The following is a 20,833-nucleotide window of genomic DNA, read 5'->3' as shown; positions in this document are numbered from 1 at the left end:
CTTTAAATAATATCATTGAGTGTGAGATATTTGATGTATGGGGAATCGACTTCATGGGACCATTTCCAATTTCTATGACAAAAAAATACATTCTGGTCGCAGTCGATTATGTTTCAAAATGGGTAGAGGCTGAATCTTATGCGACAAATGATGCACAGGTTGTACTGAAATTTTTGAAGAAAAATATTTTTAATCGGTTTGGTACACCTCGTGTAATCATTAGTGATGGTGGCACCCACTTTTGCAATAAACTTTTTGACAAACTCTTAAAAAAATATGGTGTCAAATATAAAGTCTCTACCCCATATCACCCCCAGACCAGTGGCCAAGTGGAAGTGTCCAATCAAGAAATCAAACAGATTTTGGAGAAAAGTGTGAGTACTAATCGGAAAGATTGGGCACTTCGACTTGATGATGCCTTATGGGCCTATAGGACCGCGTTTAAAATACCTATAGGCACTTCCCCTTATAGACTGTTATTTGGAAAGACATGCCATTTACCTGTTGAGTTAGAACATAGAGCATATTGGGCTACTAAGACCCTAAACTTTGAATTTGCTGCTGCAGGTGAAAAGAGATTGTTGGAGCTTAATCAACTCGAGGAATTCCGCGACAGTGCATATGATATGGCGGTTTCATACAAGGAACGAACCAAGAGAATACATGACAGGCGCATTCGTCAGCGGGAATTCAAGGAAGGAGATGCTGTCTTGCTATTCAACTCCCGGTTGAGGCTGTTTCCCGGGAAACTGAAGTCTAGGTGGTCAGGCCCCTATAAAATCACCAGAGTGTATCCATCTGGGGCCATTGCGATCAAAGATGCCAGAAACAAGTCTTTTACGGTCAATGCTCAAAGGCTTAAGCACTACGTGGGGGGTGACATTGATTACATGCCGGTCATCACCACATTGACTGACCAAGACTAGTTTGGGGAGGAAGAAAAGTCAAGCTCTCGACTTTAAATTGAGAACTACATTCTACTTTCTCTTTTATTTAATTTTGTTTTTGTTTGTTTTAGTTTTAGTTTTAAAAGAAAAAAATAAAATTGGATGCGCTAGGACGGTTGTTTTTCACCGCCCGGGCGCATCCCTTCTATTTTCATTTTTTTTTTCAAAAAAGGGGGATGCGCCCGAGCGGCTATTTTCTGCCGCCCAGGTGCATTCCTTCTGTTCAGTGTTTTAAAAAAAAAGGGGGTGCGCCCGAGCGGCTGTTTTCTACCGCTCGGGCGCATCGCGCAGACTCAGAAAAATTAAAACCCGATCCCCCTTTCGTTCTTTTACAATTCCCTTTCTAATTCCTCTTCCTAACCCTAATCTCTCTCGCCGTCTCTCTCTCTCACTCCATACTTCTCTTTGTTCTCTCCAATTCACAGGTCCATCAATTGATTCTTCAAGTTTCGTACACCATGGCGCCAAAGAAACAAAAGATTGCCACTTCTAGGGCTACCCCATCCAATATCATATATGGGAAATTCATCTCGGAAGAAGCTAAGGAGAGGTATGAGGCGGCCAAATCTAATAGGAATCCAATTGCAGATAGGGGATTCAATCTCTCCGAAGAACGCACCGCCTCCCTTGGCATCGTGGCTCGAGGATGGACCAAATTTTTCCTACAACCTCTAGCGGCGATTGTCCCCTTGGTACGAGAGTTCTACGCCAATGCCATCGAGCGTACAGATAGCACGGTTTTCGTGCGGGGTAAGATGGTTTCTTTCACTCCTGCCGCTATTAATGATTTTTTGGAAACTCCGGATGTGGATGATAGCCAATTTCAAGAATTTAAGGCTAACCCGGATTATAATGAAATTACTAATGTTCTGTGCTATGATGGAAACTTTTGGAAAGACTCAGTGAAATTTGTGTCTTTTAAAGAAAAATATTTGCGGTTGGAATCGACCTTGTGGTATGCTTTTCTGACTCACAGATTAATGCCGGTATCCCACACCAATGAGGTGGTGATGAGCAGGGCGGTGCTGCTGTATGCCCTGCACAAGCAATGGCCGCTCAATGTCGGACGGATTATCAACCGAGAGTTGTATACGTCCATTCGCACTTCCAACATTGCGATATTCTTTCCGACCATTGTTTTTACACTTTGTGTGCGAGCTGGTGTCCCAACCAGGTACGATGAAGAATGGTTGCACCCAACGCAGGAGGTGGATGACACTATTTTGAGGGCGAAAAAGTCGTTCCGACTTAGGGAGTTTACATCTGATGGCCGGGCACGTTCTGGACCCGGTCAATCATCGAGGAATGTGCTTAAGCCACCCCTGCTCGACGCACCACGAATGAGACACTGAGAGAAATTTCTGCCTGGGTGCAACACATGGATAAATTCCAGGAGGTGAATGCAGCCCACAACGAATCTACCAATGCCATGATGCGAGGGCTGCTCGCAAATGCTGGGATGGACCCTGCAGCTTATCCAGTTCCACCGCCATATCCTCCGCCCTTCCCATTCCAATATGCTTCGCCGCTTCGGGATCTGCCCGAAGACCTCGATGAGGAGGATTCTGATTCAGACCAGGGGAGTGATTAGTGTTTTTTGTTTTTATGTTTCTTTTTGTGTTTTTAGATTTGGTGATGTCAAGTAGCATTGGGGACAATGCTCATCTTTAGTTTGGGGAGGTTGTGTCTTTTGTGTTTTCATTCTATTTTCATGCTTTTTGTTCGTTCGAGTCGTTTGTACTGTTGTTGCAAGTGTTGTGAATGAAACCAAAAAGCCAATGATAAAAAAAAATAATAATTTTTTTTTTAGTTTTGAATCCATGATCATCTTCTTTGCTTGACAAATAGTTTTGAACTAGTACAACCAAGTCGATGAATAGATCTCTAAATACTCTGTGAGGTATACTTGAATCTGAAGTTGAAACATACAAACTTGGATATGATTGAAGCAATTTGTTTGATCTTTGGGCTTAAAATTTTTCGTGAATTATCCTTAGATGCCCAGTTGAGCCTTCACGTTTATATGAGCACGAGAGGTGCATAATCTGAAGCTTGTTTTGGTGTAATCATCGCTTACTACTGATGATTCTCTGTTATGCACTGATTGAGATCTGTATGAGTTAACTGTGAATTGAAATTTGTCTAGAACAAGTTCAAACATCCCTTGAGGCACAATACAGGTATACTGTGATTTAGGAGTGATATAGGCAATTCTTTCTGAATTATGTCTGTGCCTTTCAAACCACCCTTGGCTTAATGTGTCCCTAGTGCCTAATTTGAGCTTAATAGAAAAAGAATGGCATGCGTGAAAACGTGTGGTAAACCCCCATTCGACTTTGTTCAATATCCTATAACTTCTACCCATAGCTTAAACACTCATTCCTACCTTGTGGGGAGTAAATTGAATGTATTTTATTTTTGTTTATGCTCCGAATGAAAAATTGAGATTGGAATGGTGTGTTGGTTGTGTTCAGTACAAAAGAAAAAAAAAAGTGGTGAAAAATAAAGAAAGAAAAGAATGTTGGCAGAAGGCAAGTGAAAGAAAAGAAAAATTTGAAAATCAATGAATGAGAAGAGGTGCAAATTTGTGAGTCAAAAGGAGTAGACTGTAGAGAATGATAATCATTTACTCCCTCTTTGAATTTTTGTCCTTCATTTGGAGCCATTAACCTAGCCTAGCATTATAAGCCGAATAAGAACTATTGACCGAGTTACAGTTGCCCAATATACTAGTGGAGAGGGGTTGTAGGAATTTTGCTGATGGACTGTTGATAGACACGGTTAATGAATGTGGATTCTTGACCAAAACACGCACACACTATTTTTCGTTGAGTTATACCAGTCGTGAGTGTGTATCATTGAATGTTTCTAAATCTTGATCCCAGTATAACTGAAAAAGTCCTTATGATCTTAGAATGTGTGAATAGAATTCGAAGTAGAGTATTCCAAAAACGGAGTTGTGAGATTCTTAAGTTTGCAAGGTTTGCTAGTTATTGTTAAATTTTTTTGTTTTAAAAGGTCAGCATGTTGATATGATTGGATTGGTTTCTGTTGGAAAAGTTTTGAGGCTTGAGAAGGTTGATTTTACCTACTTGTGTCGTCTTTTTGTTGTTTCTGCATGTTAGAATTGTCACCTATTTTTCTCGAGGGCGAGCAAAAGGTTAGTTTGGGGAGGTTGATAGGAGTCGTTTTTGTACGTTATTTTGCATGTTTTGTGTTTGTTTTGCATTTGTTTCGGTTACGTTGTGTCTGTTCCTTACCATTTTTGTTCTGTTTTTTTTGTTTTATTGTGTTTGTAGTCACTTCTCTGGTTTATTTATTTGTACTGCAGAAAGTCACTAGGAAATGCTGATTTATAGTGAGAAGGCGTTGCACGCATGCGGCCGTGAGGAAAGCAAGAGAAGGACTTTGTATTTCTGGAAAAAGACAAGGCGCTCGGGCGGCACTTTTCTACCGCCCGCGTGCACTTCCGTTTGAAGAAAAACCCTCGAGGCAGAGCTCAGTTGCTCGGGCGGAACTTTTCTACCGCCCGCGCGCACTCTCGTTTGAAGAAAAACCCTCGAGGCAGAGCTCAGGCGCCCGGGCGGCTCTTTTCTACCGCTCAGGCGCCTGCACGTAATTTTGGGAAATATTTTATTTCGGGTAATTGGTTTGACGAGGACTCTTGGGCAATATAAATAGGATGTTATTAAACAGTTTTGAGGGTTGGACACACGCACAGACACAGGAGGAGGCGGCTCTGAATATTGAAGATTTCTCATCTCCATTGGGAGTTTTTCTCTTCATCTTTTTTGAATTTTTATGTTAAGCATTGTTTTTAGATTGAATTTTGTAATGACGTTCAGTAGCTAAACTTATATTTTGTTGGAATCAAGGGGATCCGAACCCCGAAACACTGTAGTGTGATTGAATCACCGGACGTATTGAGATTTGATTTATGTTTATAATTGATTTTATCATGTGTTTTTCTCTATGTTGATGATTACCTTTAACATAGATTCGTAAATTCTGAATTACTGTCGAGAGATAGGTTCATAATTAGGACGAATGATAGAATCCATGGACTTAAAATATGCATAGAGATATGGTATTTAGTACATGTTGATAGCCATAGACCACCAGGTTGAAAGCTGTAGAATTCATAGAACGCAAAGCAATCGGTCGTGATAAATAATTAGAGAGATTTAATTGTTTCACTGATTTGATTAGTTTGGCATAACCTCAAGAGAGAGTGTCAATGTTACAGGGATTTCTGTCAAACTTATGCGCATTAATTAAGTTCCAATCGTCCAGTTCAATTAGGGAGAAGGTGAACCGAAATTCCAACAAAATATTTTCAAATTGTTATTTCTTTTAGTGGTGCAAATTGGTTTCGTGGTTGTGAAATTTAGAATTATTTACATTGAGTTCTTAGTGTTAAATGTTAGATAGAATCCAAAATCAAATTTTCGATACTTTGTGTAGTTAAAAATCAAAGAAACAAATTATTATTGTTTGGTCCCTGAGGACGATACTCGTACTCAGTACATCTTATTATAACTTGAATCGTGCACTTGCGATTATTTCGGCTGGAATTGAGAGATTTTTAAAGAAAATTTAAGTGTTAGTATTCCGTCGATCAGCCGTCCATCACCCTAAAAGTTGTCAGTTAGCCCATATCCAGTAATCATTGAAGGCCCAAGATGGCCATTATAAAATCTAAGGGAGGGTTGGATAACAGAGGCAGGACTCACTCTCTCAAATATATTCACCTATCTTTTCTTCCGGGAGTTTACTCGCCCCCGGGTAGTCATTTTATGATAATCGCATCATTAGGGAAGCTGCTACATTATGTGGGAGTGCTTTCTTCCGATACCATGATAGAAGTGAGAAGAACGGATTTGGTGGGGGAATATATAGGCCATACTGGGCCAAAGACTAGAAAGAAGGTAAATTAATTATATATATATATATCGATCCTCCTCGAGTTTGAACAACTCAGGAGCTTAAAGTTCAAGTCTTTGTCTATATGTTTAATATGTCGATACTAATTGTACAGATAGAAGAAGCCATGGGTGGTATTCTTTTCGTCGATGAAGCATACCAGTTAGCACCCGCTCGGAGTGGATCAAGCCGTGTTGATTTTGGTGTTGAAGCTTTGGAAGAGATCATGTCTGTGCTAGAAGATGGAGATCTTGTGGTGATCTTCGCGGGTTACAACGAACCAATGAAACAGGTGTTTTCGTCCAACGAAGGATTCTGCAGAAGAGTGACACACCATTTCAAGTTTGAGGATTATAGCAACCAAGATCTTGCTGAATTGCTGACGTTAAAGATGACAAGACAAGATGAAATGAGTCGATTATACGGGTTTAAGCTGGACAAAGGGTGTACTTTAGATGCCGTGGTTTCAGTGATGGAGAAGAACAGCAATGAACAGCTGAGGAATAAAATGGATGGGGGATTGGTGGATCATATATTGCTGAACAATGCGAGAGAGAACTTAGATTCCAGGCTCACTTTCGACTCCAAAGGTGATGACTTATTTACCATCAGGATGGTGGATTTAGAGGCTGGACTTAAGCATCTGTCACAACAGGCCGTAAAAGTCTGGTTAGGAGACAAACAAGCTATTATATTTCATTAATTTGCTTCTTTAAACCAAATATTATTTTGTGTTATTTAGTGGCCAGCTATCATGTAGCTAGCCATCTTTATTCCACTGATAGCGCATATATCTGAATATATATATCTATCTCCCTTTTAAATATATATATATATATATATATATATATATGAATTGTATGAATAAATTCCTACTACTCAAATTGTGAATTTACACTTAAACCCTTATAACAAAAAAAAAAAAAAAAACACCAAACAAACCACCCACACACTAATCCCACTGCTTCACGCTTCTTCGCCCTTCACAACCCACACTCATGAAACTCCACCCAACACAAATAACCCACAAACTCACACCGAAATTCCAACGCAACCAGAAACCCACTCAACACCAAACAATACACCACAATTGCAAGTGCGGAACAACATCACTGTCATCTACTTCCTTCCTCATACGCCAACCAACACCGACGGGTCTCCTTCCTCATACGCCAACCAAATCCGACAGGTAATTTCATTGCTATCTCAACTCATTTCATCCCATTTCATTCAATTCAATCCAATTACAATTTCATAGCAAAGCGACAACAAAGTTTTACTTAAAATCACTTTCTAATTATGCCACCGTATATCTCCAACAAAATGGTAAGCAAAATTTAAATCCCACTAACAAACCCAAAACATATTTAAATTTTATTGAATTCCACCACTGTTAACTTTCAAAATACCTAATTATCAATAGTAAATATACATTAGTAAAGTTGTAGTGCCAAATATCGAACTGACATAACCAGTACATATTTCAATTTAATTGAATTCCCCCACCGTAAACTTCCAAAATGCCTAATTATTATTATAAATTACTAAAGTTGTAGTACGAAATTCCTTACTCATAAGTTTTATAACTTTCAATTCTCTGAAAAATAATTAGTTTACACTGTTTAACAAGATCAAATGAAAAATTCTCCATAAATATACCTTCTCAAACTTCAGTTAAAATTTCAGAGTTACTATCGACAACTTTTTATACAGTATGATATGGACAATAAGTGTTAACAGTAACATAAATTCTTAGGAATTGACACATAATCTTGGAATAATTGAATAGGTGTCTGAATGTTTATATACACATTCAAATGGCCAATCCTAAACTTCTGCATATTTGTCATAATTCAGTCGTACATGGTTAGGAAATTTATTTAATTATAGTGAGAAAAATATAGACTAAAGATGCTATACGTTTAGTGGATTTATAACTTTTATTAGGCAATGATTGGATTAGTATCTCAGAGAAATAACGTTGTCTATAGATATTGATATTACTAAAAAATTCCGAATTAATTTACAACTTAAGGGAATAACTCATGTGCGTATATTCCTCACTCTAGCATTATTCGTAAAAGTTGCATAATGACAAATGTTTATCCAGAACTGATTTAATGCGCTTTGTTTATTATTTGCTCTCTTATGTTATGTTCAGTCTGTGTGTGCCAACTCTTGTTTCTAGAGGATATATCAGATACAATCATTTTTCTTCAAAATATAGCATTTTCATATGATTCAAAAATTTTGATCCCTAATTCTCCATAATTATTCAATATTAATTCTCTTCACTATTTTCATTACAGGTTCTCAAGCTTCATAAACCCAATTTCTTCATCAAACTAAAATTAAAATCAAAATTCAGCATAGGCCGAAAAAATTCAGTAGTCTCACATAGAAGGTATGATACAACATTTTACCAACTCATTTACTATTTGGATTTTACCAGATTATCATTTCTCACTGCAGCATTCTGTATTTCTAAGCTTAATCATGTAACGAAGTTCTTAATGGGTTAAAAGATAACAATTTCCTCTTATTAATGATAGTCGTATTGTGATACAATACAATAATTTGATTTTTTTATCAACGGGTTATTCGAAAGTAGTTGTTATAAGACTATCGATAATATGCCACCAAATTCTACCTCGCAAGGTACAATTCTCTTCACCACCTGTTATGAACCTCACTTCAAAAAAGAAAAAAAAAGAAATCTTTCTTGCCTCACCCTTCTTACTTGATGTTATATACTGTATTATATCAGAGCCACTCGCAGCAAGTGCCCCAAAATTCAAAAAAAAGTCTGGGGACGCATTTAAGCCAAGCAAGAAAATAACAGAAAGAGGTTCCATCTCAAACAGGTTTCTCAAATTTCATTTCATCATTGTTAGTCTATTGTCATCAATTGTTATGTTGTAAAAAAACAAGTGATCTTTGCCCATATTTATTTACTTATATTATATATATATATATATATATCATTTTGTACTGTAACTTCTCAAAATCATTTCATGAAAAAATAAATAAATGTGATTAAAGTGCTTTTAACATTTCTATAAAATTTCAATTTCGCTATACAAGTTTATAATGGATTAAAAACATTTATCGCCTCTGAATTTATCACTATTATTATTTTTATATGCTACGATATACGTTAACATGTATTTCATTATCCTTTATTTTTTCTCTCAGAAGGGTATCAATTTCCTTTTGTTTTATTATCGTCATTATTGTGATACAATATAATATTTAAAACATATTTTAACCAACAGCTTGTTATTCAAAGGTGGTCATTCTAAAGTTATCGATGGTATGCTATCAGATGTTACCTCCCAAGGTATATTTCTCCTTGCCACCTATTATGAATCTCACTGCTCGAAAAACAATTAGTTGCCTCCCATTTTCTACTTGATACCGTCAACTACATTAATGTTAGAGAAATTTGCAAAAAGTGCCTCTAAAGACAAAAAACGACTCAGGGACGCATATGAGACAAGAAAGAAAAGAAAAGATAGAGGTTACAAATCAAGCAGGTTCTCCAAATTTCATTACAGCATTGCGTTTGCCATTCTCATAAACTGCTAAATTGTAAATAAATATAATAATTACTTATCTTTATTTTCTTATTATCATTTTATAATTTAGCTCCTCAAAAATATTCCAGAGAAAAAAAATGATTAGAATTGTTGTACCATTTATATACAATTCCATTTTTGTTGCACACGTTTGTAACTTGCTGGAAAACATATATTGCCTCTTAATTTTTAATTGTACTTATTCATATTTCCCTTTGTTTATTTTATCAAAAGGGTATTATCCAATGATGGTAGTCCCGTGCCTATTGATTACATGCACACAAAACAACTGCCCCAAGGTATATTTTTAAGATAAGTCTCATATATCATAGAATTGTCAATTACACCGTGTTTTAAATTTCATTCTGCTAACTATAATAATTATTTACAAACATATTTGCAGAAAATACTTCAGAAAAGGACAAGACCGAGTCCAAACATTCAAATTCGCTTATTCAAACACGTCCTCAACAGATTAAGAATGCATTACAGCCAAGAAAAAAAGGAAAAGAGAAAGAAAATGTCACGTTACTCATAGCTGTAAAATATCAAGGTAAAAAAAATAATTATTAGTAATTTATTTCTTCATGGATTTCCTTTGCTATATTTTTATACATTTTTTGCTTTCAGAATTAACATATAATTATATTTTCTGATTGCCATAACATGTAGGAACAGTAGAATTATGTGAAATAAATTCAATGATCATGTGTCATCACTGCGAGGCCAAAAAGTTTGAATTTGAGAGCCCCACATTTTGCTGTGATAATGGTAAAATTAGATTAGCAGCATCAACCATTCCAAATGAATTATTTGAACTGTTTACGGACACTCAATCTAAAGAAGCTGAGGATTTTTGGAAAAAAATCAGAGTATATAATAGTATATTTTCATTCACTTCTTTTGGTGTTAAAATGGATACAAATCTTGCTTCTTCAAGACGTGGAGTCTATATATTTAGAGTGTTAGGACAGGTATTCCATACACTCCCACCTTTAACACCTCAAGAAGGAAAACCATCTCATTTCCAATTGTATTTTTGGGATAGCGACAACGAATTGACTAATAGGATGGCTGTATTTGACAATGCTGATGTTTGTGAAAATACCATGAAGCTACTGATGGATGTCATGAAAAAAAATCCATATGCTGAACTGTTGCGTCGAATGCATGATTTTTCATCCATTGAAGATGTAACACTTCAAATATGCAAGAATGCTGGAGTAGATCAGCGTAGCTACAATAATCCTACAGCTGACCAAGTTGCTACTATTTGGATTGAGGGAAATAATTCTAATATTCCAATGCTTCATGGGTCTGATAAAAAAAACATATAATAAAACATTATTTTGGTTGTTATGACCCCCTACAATATCCACTTCTTTTTCCAAGCGGTGAAAATGGATGGCACCAGAATATTCCTAAATTTAAAGATGCAAGAATTGTTCTCGAGTCACAACATACGACTGTGAATCAAATAGATTTTTCCTCCGTAGAATTTATTCTTCAATCAGAACAGAGAGGTATGATTTCCGAATTGTTCCAATCTATTTATTATATCAGCTATAAAATCATGTTGTCAAGTTAGTGTTTGTTTGTTTATATAATAGAGCATTATGATTTTATTTCAAATAATAAATGGTAGTTTTAAATTTATACTTCAAATTTATTTACTAACAGCTTGATTCTTTGTACTTGTTAACTATCATGCTTCATAATTAAATAAATTGATAAATTCATTTAACACTGCAAAAAATCTGTACAAGTATTTAATTTTAATTTGATTTTTCAACTTTAAAAATTACTAGAAAAATGTATTTATACAACTATGCATATAAATTTTTATTCGCAAACTAATTTTTATAAAATGTTTAATATCTTTACAGCTCTTAGGAGAGAAAACACAAGAATGGTTTCTTGCCGAGAGTACTATTGTTATAAGTTTCAGATCAGGAGCCACATTCAATCGATTCTTTTTTATTCAAGGAGGTTGTTGCAACAATATGCAGTTGACATGTACATCAAACTTGAAACGACACGATTGGATTATTGCAGAAATAATCAAGCTGAATTGAGATCTGAGTATTATCAAGGCATTGTGGATAGCATCAGTTGTGGAGAAACAAGAGGACATGAGATTGGAAAATGTAAGAGTCATTATCCACGGAATTTTTGCGAGATAACTGTTCAAGGAGAAGATGGTTATCCTATTTACCGGAGAAGGAATGATGGCCAAACAGCAGATGTAAGAAGAGCTAAATTAAATAATCAGTGGGTTGTGCCTTACAATCCATACCTTCTTATGAGATATGATTGCCACATAAATGTTGAAGTTTGTTCTGGATTGACTGCAGTTAAGTATCTGTACAAGTATATTTACAAAGGTCATGACAAAGTTGCCGTACACATTGCATCAGGAAATGAGGTTGAAACTATAGATGAAATAAAAAATTTCCAAGATGCAAGATGGGTATCCGCACAGGAAGCTTTGTGGAGAATTTTTGAGTTTGAAATGAATGAGATGTCTCCGGATGTTATCAATTTAGCACTATATTTTCCAAATAAACACTGTGTGACGTTTTGGAAGAATCAGAGTTTAGATAATGTTTTGTCACAAGATCACAACTCAAAAACAATGTTAACTGAATTTTTTCATACTTGCTCGATAAGCACAAAGGCAAAAACATTGTTGTACGCTGAGTTTCCTGAATATTATGTTTGGCAAAACCAAAGAAAATGTTGGTACGAGAGGAAGAAAAGAAAAGCTATTGGTCGTGTAAATGCAGCAAATCCCGCAGAAGGAGAAAGATACTATTTGAGACTTCTATTAAACCATGTAAGAGGACTTACTTCTTTTGACTATTTGTTAATAGTTAATAGAAGTCGTTGTTTTACTTTCAAAGAATCAGCACAGAAAAGGGGATTACTTGAATCCGACCAAAGACCTTTTTACTGTTTGAATGAAGCGGTTACCTTCCAAATGCCACATGATTTGAGAAGATTATTTGCAACCATTTTAGTTTATTGTGAACCAGCTGATGTGAGATTGTTGTGGGATTCATACTTTAAAGCAATGTCTGAGGATTTACAAAGAGATTTTTCGCTGAACAGAGAATTTTTAGTCTCAAAAACACTTCAAAGTATAAACATAATTTTGGAAAGCATGGGAAAACACATTGGTGCTTTTGTCTCTCAACATAAACCAACGCAATAGAACATTTTGCAGAGAAATAGATGAAGAAATGTCGATACCAATCTCAGAAGATGATTATTTAGCGCAGTTCAAGTTGAATGATAAACAACATGAAGCATTCCGATCAATTCTGGAATGTGTAAATCATGGAAATGGTGGCCTGTTCTTTGTAAACGGACCTGGAGGAACAGGAAAGATCTTTTTGTACAGAGCACTACTTGCGGAAGTTAGAAAAAACAAAAGAATTGCTCTAGCTACAACAACTTCAGGAGTTGCAGCTTCAATATTACCAGGTGGTCGAACAGCTCATTCCTGTTTTAAAATTCCAATTGATTTACATGAAGAGAGTTATTGTACAATAGCAAAACAAAGTGGTATTGCAGAATTGTTACGACAAACTCATTTAATTATATGGGATGAGGCACCCATGGCAAAAAGGACAGCGATTGAAGCAGTAGATAGAACTCTACAAGACATAACTGGAATTAATAAGTACTATGGTGGAAAAGTGGTGGTTCTTGGCGGGGATTTTATGCAGGTTTTGCCAGTTATTCCAAAAGCTACTGTCCAAGAAACCATCAATGCAAGTTTGGTGAAATCTTATTTATTTCCCAAGATGAAACAGTTAACTTTGTCTGAGAACATGAGAGCAAGAACGGATCCAGTTTTTTGCGAATTTTTGCTTCGCATTGGTAATGAAACTGAAGTTACCGATCTAGAAGGTAATGCTCAGATTCCAGATGAGATGATCATAAAATATGACAACAATGGCGAAGAATACTCAGAGCAAAACTTGATCAATGAAATTTTTCCTGAATTGGAAAAAAATTATGATTCAACTACTTATATTACTAATCGGGCAATTCTTGCATCAAAGAATGAGTATGTGGATCGTCTAAATGAGAAAATTATTCAGATGTTTCTTGGAGAATCTCGAGAATTTACAAGCTTTGATGAGGCTATTGATGATTATCAAAATTTCTATCCCCAAGAATTTCTAAATACATTAATCCCGAATGGAATGCCTCCTCATCGCCTGGTCCTCAAAAAGAATTGCACTGTTATGTTGCTACGAAATCTAGATCCGTCGGATGGTTTGTGTAATGGGACTAGAATGGTTTGCAGATCATTTGAAAACAATGTTATTCATGCAGAGATCACTATTGGTCAACACATTGGCAAACAAGTATTCATTCCTCGAATTCCATTGTCTCCTGCTGAAAATGAAGGATACCCTTTTCAGTTTCGAAGAAAACAGTTTCCAATTCGACTTTGTTTTGCAATGACAATTAACAAAGCTCAAGGTCAAACAATACCTATTGTAGGAGTATATTTGCCTCATCCTGTTTTTTTCCTATGAACAATTATATGTTGCATTATCTAGAGGCACTTCAAGGGAAACTACAAAAGTTTTGATTCGGCCAGATACAATCCGAGACACCGATGACACTCGAACAAAAAATGTTGTTTACAGAGAGATTCTAGACAACAGTTTGTAATTTGTAGACTGAATTACTGGGATTTTTTTTGGAGATACAGTGTAAGCAAACAAGAATTCATTATTTAATTTAATTTATTCTTATTTTATTTCTGTTAATTATTTTTGGAGTTCGGAGATATGAATATGTATCTTTTTACTGCTCACAGACGAGGAAGCCGCTGGATGGGAGCGGATTGATTTCCCTATTGTGTGTGAATCATGCCTACTCTGATGATCTTGCTTCTGCTGGCCAGTCCATTAAGAGTGCATCCGGCAATGTCTTACCCACTGAGCTCCTTTAATTTGCCAAATCTCAGGTGCTTTTACCGACAACTATTATATATATGATGCCAAATAACTTATGGTTACATGGTATTTCAATGAACATTTTGTGATCCTTACATGAACTAGGTTCTTGGAGACAACCAGCAAGCCACGAGTTACATAGTTGGAGATGGAAACAATTATTCAAGACAAGTGCACCATAGGGGTTCCTCTATCGTGTCTTTTAAGGTAAACCCTTCTCAGCTGCAGGGGAGGATATGCCAAATGGTATAACAAAAAGGGAAGCGACCCAAATCTTCTTACTGGTGCACTTGTGGGTGGACTATTTGAATTCAACCTGCATAGGAAAATAAGGATGTCGATGCAGATAATAGCTTGATTCACGTCATAAAACAGGTTTTATTTGCATAAAACAGTAAAATATGTTATTAGACACATGAATCCTGCAAATATTTTATATAATCTGTAGTCAAATCTATTTGATAATATTTAAGTTTTAACAATGAACTAGAATCAAAGTATTCTCTGAATTTAACGTTGATTCATACTAATCCTATTATTGAATGGAAGAAGTTTGTTATACAAAATAAAACTATTCATGTACAGGAAATGTCACTACTTTCCTCCTACTTAAGAGTCTGTGTCAATGGGAGAATTTGAGATATGGTTGATGGGATTTTTATTACTATTCATTGGCTTGAATATCAGCAATTTATTTTCGCTATTGCTCGTTGTCCCGGCAAGCAATGAAATTGTACCTAATTCATTTTATGGATCCTTGGCATTATAAATCCCAAATTATGAAATAAGATACTCAGGTGCAGAAGAAGAGTAAAAAGCTGTTAATAATAGTAATGAAAATTGCAGTAGCATTCAGAAGCCTGCATTTTTTGTTACAGAAAAAACTGATTTTGATTTTGGCACTCCACAAGATGGACTGGAATACCTTAGGCGTGTAAGGTGTGATTTAAACTCTTATAAAATTTATGCGATCTTATATTTTGAGTGCTTTTTGGCGTGTTGCAAAGGTGCATATATTTCTTTTTCTGACAAAAAGGGTCTCTAATATGATGTTTGCATTTCTTTTTAGTGAAATGATTGCCAAAGGCGGCATGCATGTTACATGATTTATCGTAAATACCTTATATTTCTGTCAATTTCTATCATTGATAGATTATCGAAATCGCTCCATAGTGCTTGAAGCTTCATAGCCACATTTTAATCCTTTCCATCAAATTATTGTTGCAATACTTTCTATATATCCTTTTCTTTTCGTTTGTATAATATTCTATGCTTACTAACACCCTGATTCAAATACCATGAAGCAGCAGCATCTTTTTTAAAATTTTTTCCTTCTTCTTAGTGTATTGTCTGTTGATCTGCACTCTATTCTTCACCATCTTCGTAGGTGGATATTGGTAGTCGCTTTCATTCATGCCCCATAAATCTTCCGCTCTATACGTTGCAAGGAACAAATGTCTCTAATACCAAAATTGTTGGCACAATGGAATACTTGAAAACTGCTGCTCTATTTTTCCAATGGATTGTCCAGTGAACTTATTGTTACTTGAATAGTGGGAATAATGCTTTCTTGTTTATTTCTCAGAGGTTAGGCTGGTATATTTCATTTTCCTTTGTCTTGTCTTCACTTAGGTTTGTGCATTGTTAAATTTGTTTAAGTGAGAATTAGATGTCAGTAATTGGTTTCTACATTTCTTGAACTCGTGCAAGATACCACTCTAGATTCTTAGTGCTGTTGAAACTTGAGATTGCGTTTCATTTACGAGTTATCACCTCGGTCACGAGTTAACCTTCAATTAAACTGCTTTTTACTAGCAAGTGTGTTCAATCTTCAACTACTGAAACAAACTCCATCGCAGCCCTCGTTTTATCAACTGTCATCATCATTATTGTCATCAAAGATTCCTTAGCTGAAAGTAATTGGTTTGGACTGCATGAATGCCTCTTCTCTATTACTCAACTTTGCATTTTCTCTCTCGTATTCCTAACCACTTAAAATAAACTCGATAACTTCATTGCTTATTAAGTAAATAACCTTTTCCTTTTCTTCCAGTTTGGTGCAATAATCCTCAAAAGTCAAGATTTGAATATATTCAAATGATGCATATTCTTTAGGATAGGAAACTCATTTGGCATGTTGAAGCAAGCACCGGTACTCACCAACTCCAGAATTGATCTTTCATATCCTCACAGTTTCGATGCTCGACGCCACAACCCAACCTTCTCGTGCCACTCCACTCATTTCTTATATTGTTTAAGTCGCTAAACCTGATCCAAAAGAAATATGATCTATTGAATCTGTATGACTGATTAGAGGAGTGAAAATATTGATTATGTCGTGTTGAATATATAGGAAACATATGCTAATCGGGGTTTTGTTCATGCCATCCGCAGGTACCCTGCTGATGACGTGTAATTTCATGATTTGTCAAAATCAGTAGGCCCCACATACCCTGCTGGTGACGTGTAACTCCACATGGGGCCCACTAATTTTGACCAATCATGATCCGACACGCTATTCCCCAGGACACTACCTAGCATCGAACTAACCGCTATTCGGCCACATTAAGATTTAAAACATAAGAATCAAACAACGTTTTGGATGCACTGGGATTGGGAATTTGAAAAATGACTATATATATATATATATATATATATATATATATATGGGTGACATTGAGCCATTATTTATCAAATTATTTAATATCTATAAAAGTATGTTTATGAAACTTTTTTTTGTTTACAATGTAGATGCGAAAACCGAAGAGGTTAAAAAGATTGGCATAAATTTTTTTTATAAGAATACATTCGATAAATTTTATTTTTTGATCCGTTGGTTTATAAAAAAGTTTTACCACAAAGTTTACTCATATTTATACTGGATGTCCTAATAAATATCTATTGCATTTATAAGTAGTGTCATATATTCATGGAATGACACCTCTTATTAATAATAAATTTGTTATCAACTCCAAGAACAAAAAATTCGTTTGTAATACGTGTATTCGTTTCAAACAAGTATTGATAAGTAAATAAAAACAATTATCATATATGATAAGTTGTAAGTGTCATAAAAATTAAAATATTATTATCGAAAAATAATGTAGTTTTTATCCAACATTGTTTCTTTTTTTTTAAAAAACACTTATTAATTAAAATTTTAAATCAAATATTACCTTAACGTAATCATAATATTACGCTCATTATTGATGATGGTTTATTATAAAGCAAAAAAGCAGGACCACATAAACACTAGGATATTGCTCACCACATTGATTTTAGAAATGCCATATCTCTACTGTACATCAAATCTTTAGAATAAAATATATTATCATTCTAATTTATTTTAAAATTTATTATTTCAAATATTTAATAAGCAATTTGTATCGGATAAATAATTAATGTCATTAATTTTTAGTTGGAATAATAAAATGCAACAATCCAATATAGAGGTTAGAATTTCATAAAGAAGATTTAGATTTTATTTAAAAAAAAAATATTTTTTTTTTGTTGGAACTCGGAAATTGAGATGTAGAAGTATTATATGATCTTTTTTGAAATGAAATAATTAAATTATAAAGCTTCCGGAAATACGTATAAACTATTGAATTATTTATTTTTTTTATTCTAAAATTTACTAATTTATATTCCAAAATTGTATTAATATTCATTATTTTGAATAACTCCTCACACTTAATAAAAAAAATAGAAAGATATATATATATATATATATATATATATATATATATATAGAGTTTCTTTCAAGTGCCCACATACCATACCCACCACTATGCCCACCAATGATGTGGCACTATTTTATTGGATGTGATAAAGATGTGATAAATTGTAGGTCCAATAGAATAGTGTCACATCATTGGTGGACATGGTGGGTGAACACTTGAAAGAAACTCTATATATATATCTCGAATCTAATTTCTAACTTAGCTCAATCTAATTGGCCTAATTCCAAATGAGATTTCTCACTTCTCACTCATAAATCAAAGTGGATCGGGCTATTCTTTTTAGTTTAAACCCTAAAAATTTCTAGAACACCATCTGATGTCCCGGTGGAAAAGTACCCCGGGAGAGTGGGTCACCCGGGTATAAGACAACCCGGTATAAATAAACCCCGGAGGGTGTAAAATACCCGATAAGGCCTCGAGAATCCCAGGAGGTCGGTGGGACCTGAGTTTTTCTATCTTTAGGGCTAGGAAGCGGCCACGTTTACTTGGAGTGTAACAGATGCAAATCACAGACCAAATCATTGTTAACCACGTGCCAACAGGATGGGCTCTTGCGGGAAGTGACGAGGTGTCTAAATCACACGTGGTAAACATCCCATCCTCCTGCAGGCTGTCAGTAAGCCCATACCCAATAATCATTAAGGACCCGGGTGGGCGACTATAAGAAGGGACCTAAGGAGAATCTCCGGGTTCACCATTATTCCGCATACACACTCACTTTCTCAAATATTCAAATAACCTTCAATTCTCAATTGATAAGGTATTGACCTATCTTTTCCACCCAGGAATTTGCCCACTCTCGGGTACTCATTTTATGATGTAAGCCCATACCCAATAATCATTAAGGACCCGAGTGGGCGACTATAAGAAGAGACCTAAGGAGAATCTCCGGGTTCACCATTATTCCGCATACACACTCACTTTCTCAAATATTCAAATAACCTTCAATTCTCAATTGATAAGGTATTGACCTATCTTTTCCACCCAGGAATTTGCCCACTCCCGGATACTCATTTTATGATAACCACATCATTGGCGCCGTCTGTGATTCTGCTGCTGGCTTATGAGAGAAGTTCCCAAATCTTTGGCACCCTTCACACGTTTTGACTACCTGCCGGGCATCTTGCTGCAGGGTGGGCCACCAGTATCCTGCTAACAAGGTACGCCGGGCCAAGCTCAGAGCCCCTCCGTGATCTCCGCAGCAGCCTTCATGTATTTCTTGAAGTACATAACCCACTTCTTCCTTGGCCAGGCACCTTAACAAGGGACCCAGAAAAGATCGCCGGTATAATTTTTCATTAACCAGGGTAAAACGAGTTACCTGTCTTTTGAGCTTCCGGGCATGTGCTTCCTCTTCGGGACGGATCCCTGTCTGCAGATACTCAACGAGGGGGGCCATCCAGGATCCTTCCAAGGCCTCTCATATTCTCTCCTCTACAGCCATCACCGATCCGGATTGTTGTATCACCTCCCGACTATCAATACTAGTTAGAGATGATGCCATCCTAGCTAGGGCATCTGCCTCAGCATTATGCTCTCTAGGAATTTGTTCGATACTCCAGCTAGAAAATTCTTCTCCCTGTTACTTGATAAGCCCCACATACTCTTGTAATCTCTTATCCCTGATGCTAAAGGCTCCCCGGACTTGCTGCACCACCAGTTGAGAATCAGAATACAAAATTACGTGTCCTGCTCCCGCATCCCGGGCCAGTTTCAAACCTGAGATTACTGCCTCATACTCCGCTTCATTGTTGGATCTAAAAGATGATAACCTTATCGCAACTTTGGTCTTTTCCTGAGTGGGAGAAATAAGGATTACTCCCACCCCGCTTCCTTCCATACTGCTAGCCTCATCCACAAAGACTCTCCACACCTCTTCCTGACCAAAGGTGATGACCTCGGTCAGGAAGTCAGAAAAAGCTTGTGCTTTAATAGCCGCCCGAGGGCTGTATTCCACATCTTATTCTCCCAGTTCCACTGCCCACTTTACCAATCATCCTGAAGCATTCGGATGAGTCATCACTTGGCCCAAGGGGCTATTGGTTAAGACCGTGACCGGATGAGATAGGAAGTAAGGCCGGAGCTTTCGGGCGGTCAGGATGAGGGCCAGGGCCATCTTTTCCATTTCACTGTATCGAATTTCAGGCCCCTTCAGGGCATGGCTTACATAATAAACTGGCTTTTGATCTCCTCCCTCTTCTTTTATCAGCACCGTGCTTACAGCAAACTCTGTCGTGGAAATATAAACCCATAACTTCTCCCCCGGTTCTGGTTTAACCAAAATGGGCAGATTTGCCAGATGCTCCTTCATCTCCTGGAAAGCCCGTTCACAATCCACTCCATCCGAACTTCTGAGCCTTTCTCAACACCTGGAAGAAAGTATGACTCCGATGGGCAGACCGAGAAATGAAACGAGATAAGGCAGTGATTCTTTCGGTTAGCCGCTGCAACTTCCTAACTGAGGAGGGTGATGGCATCTCCTTTAGGATCTTTACCTTCTCCGGGTTCACCTCTATTCCTCTCTCAGTCACTACAAATCCCAAAAACTTCCTGCTCTTCACTCCGAACACGCACTTAGCCGGGTTAAGCTTCACCCCGTACCTTCACAAGGTACCAAAGGTTTCTTCCAAGTCAGAAATAAAATGGTCCCGGGTCCTGGACTT

At 36.5% G+C, this 20,833-nt stretch overlaps 3 protein-coding genes across 3 annotated transcripts; 2 read left to right on the top strand and 1 right to left on the bottom strand.

Moving 5' to 3' along the window:
- The first annotated feature begins 5,629 nt into the window (after positions 1-5,629).
- LOC140888376 (uncharacterized) lies at positions 5,630-6,573 on the top strand. Its single transcript, XM_073296056.1, has 2 exons — positions 5,630-5,875; positions 5,986-6,573. The coding sequence occupies exons 1-2, from the start codon at positions 5,630-5,632 to the stop codon at positions 6,571-6,573; spliced, it is 834 nt and encodes a 277-aa protein (XP_073152157.1).
- A 327-nt stretch (positions 6,574-6,900) lies between these two features.
- Positions 6,901-14,900, top strand: LOC140891547 (uncharacterized). The gene is made up of 9 exons (XM_073300087.1): positions 6,901-7,059; positions 8,638-8,734; positions 9,146-9,210; positions 9,310-9,406; positions 9,683-9,747; positions 9,852-10,001; positions 11,335-14,181; positions 14,289-14,438; positions 14,533-14,900. The coding sequence occupies exons 3-7, from the start codon at positions 9,186-9,188 to the stop codon at positions 12,660-12,662; spliced, it is 1,665 nt and encodes a 554-aa protein (XP_073156188.1). The 5' UTR covers positions 6,901-7,059; positions 8,638-8,734; positions 9,146-9,185; the 3' UTR covers positions 12,663-14,181; positions 14,289-14,438; positions 14,533-14,900.
- Positions 14,901-19,185: 4,285 nt separating this feature from the next.
- Positions 19,186-20,481, bottom strand: LOC140888375 (uncharacterized). The gene is made up of 4 exons (XM_073296055.1): positions 20,194-20,481; positions 19,855-20,049; positions 19,639-19,749; positions 19,186-19,542 (listed from the first exon to the last, which is right to left on the bottom strand). The coding sequence occupies exons 1-4, from the start codon at positions 20,479-20,481 to the stop codon at positions 19,186-19,188; spliced, it is 951 nt and encodes a 316-aa protein (XP_073152156.1).
- Positions 20,482-20,833: the final 352 nt, after the last annotated feature.

This window comes from Henckelia pumila, chromosome 3 (assembly GCF_033568475.1).
Source record: "Henckelia pumila isolate YLH828 chromosome 3, ASM3356847v2, whole genome shotgun sequence".
Lineage (NCBI taxonomy): Eukaryota > Viridiplantae > Streptophyta > Magnoliopsida > Lamiales > Gesneriaceae > Henckelia > Henckelia pumila.
Note: the sequence above shows the minus strand (reverse complement) of the source record. Positions and strands in the feature narration are given on the sequence as shown.

What these genes read in the sequence shown, in the direction of transcription:
- LOC140891547 (XM_073300087.1), top strand. Translation starts at nt 9,186, where the DNA reads ATGCTATCAGATGTTACCTCCCAAG. An exon ending in ATCAGATGTTACCTCCCAAG is followed by an intron (nt 9,211 to 9,309) that starts GTATATTTCTCC and finishes CATTAATGTTAG; the next exon opens with AGAAATTTGCAAAAAGTGCC. An exon ending in CATAGCTGTAAAATATCAAG is followed by an intron (nt 10,002 to 11,334) that starts GTAAAAAAAATA and finishes ATATCTTTACAG; the next exon opens with CTCTTAGGAGAGAAAACACA.
- LOC140888376 (XM_073296056.1), top strand. Translation starts at nt 5,630, where the DNA reads ATGGCCATTATAAAATCTAAGGGAGGGTTGGATAACAGAGGCAGGACT. An exon ending in GGCCAAAGACTAGAAAGAAG is followed by an intron (nt 5,876 to 5,985) that starts GTAAATTAATTA and finishes CTAATTGTACAG; the next exon opens with ATAGAAGAAGCCATGGGTGG.
- LOC140888375 (XM_073296055.1), bottom strand. Translation starts at nt 20,481, where the DNA reads ATGAAGGAGCATCTGGCAAATCTGCCCATTTTGGTTAAACCAGAACCG. An exon ending in CCAATAGCCCCTTGGGCCAA is followed by an intron (nt 20,050 to 20,193) that starts GTGATGACTCAT and finishes ACCTTTGGTCAG; the next exon opens with GAAGAGGTGTGGAGAGTCTT. An exon ending in CTAGTATTGATAGTCGGGAG is followed by an intron (nt 19,543 to 19,638) that starts GTGATACAACAA and finishes GAGTATCTGCAG; the next exon opens with ACAGGGATCCGTCCCGAAGA.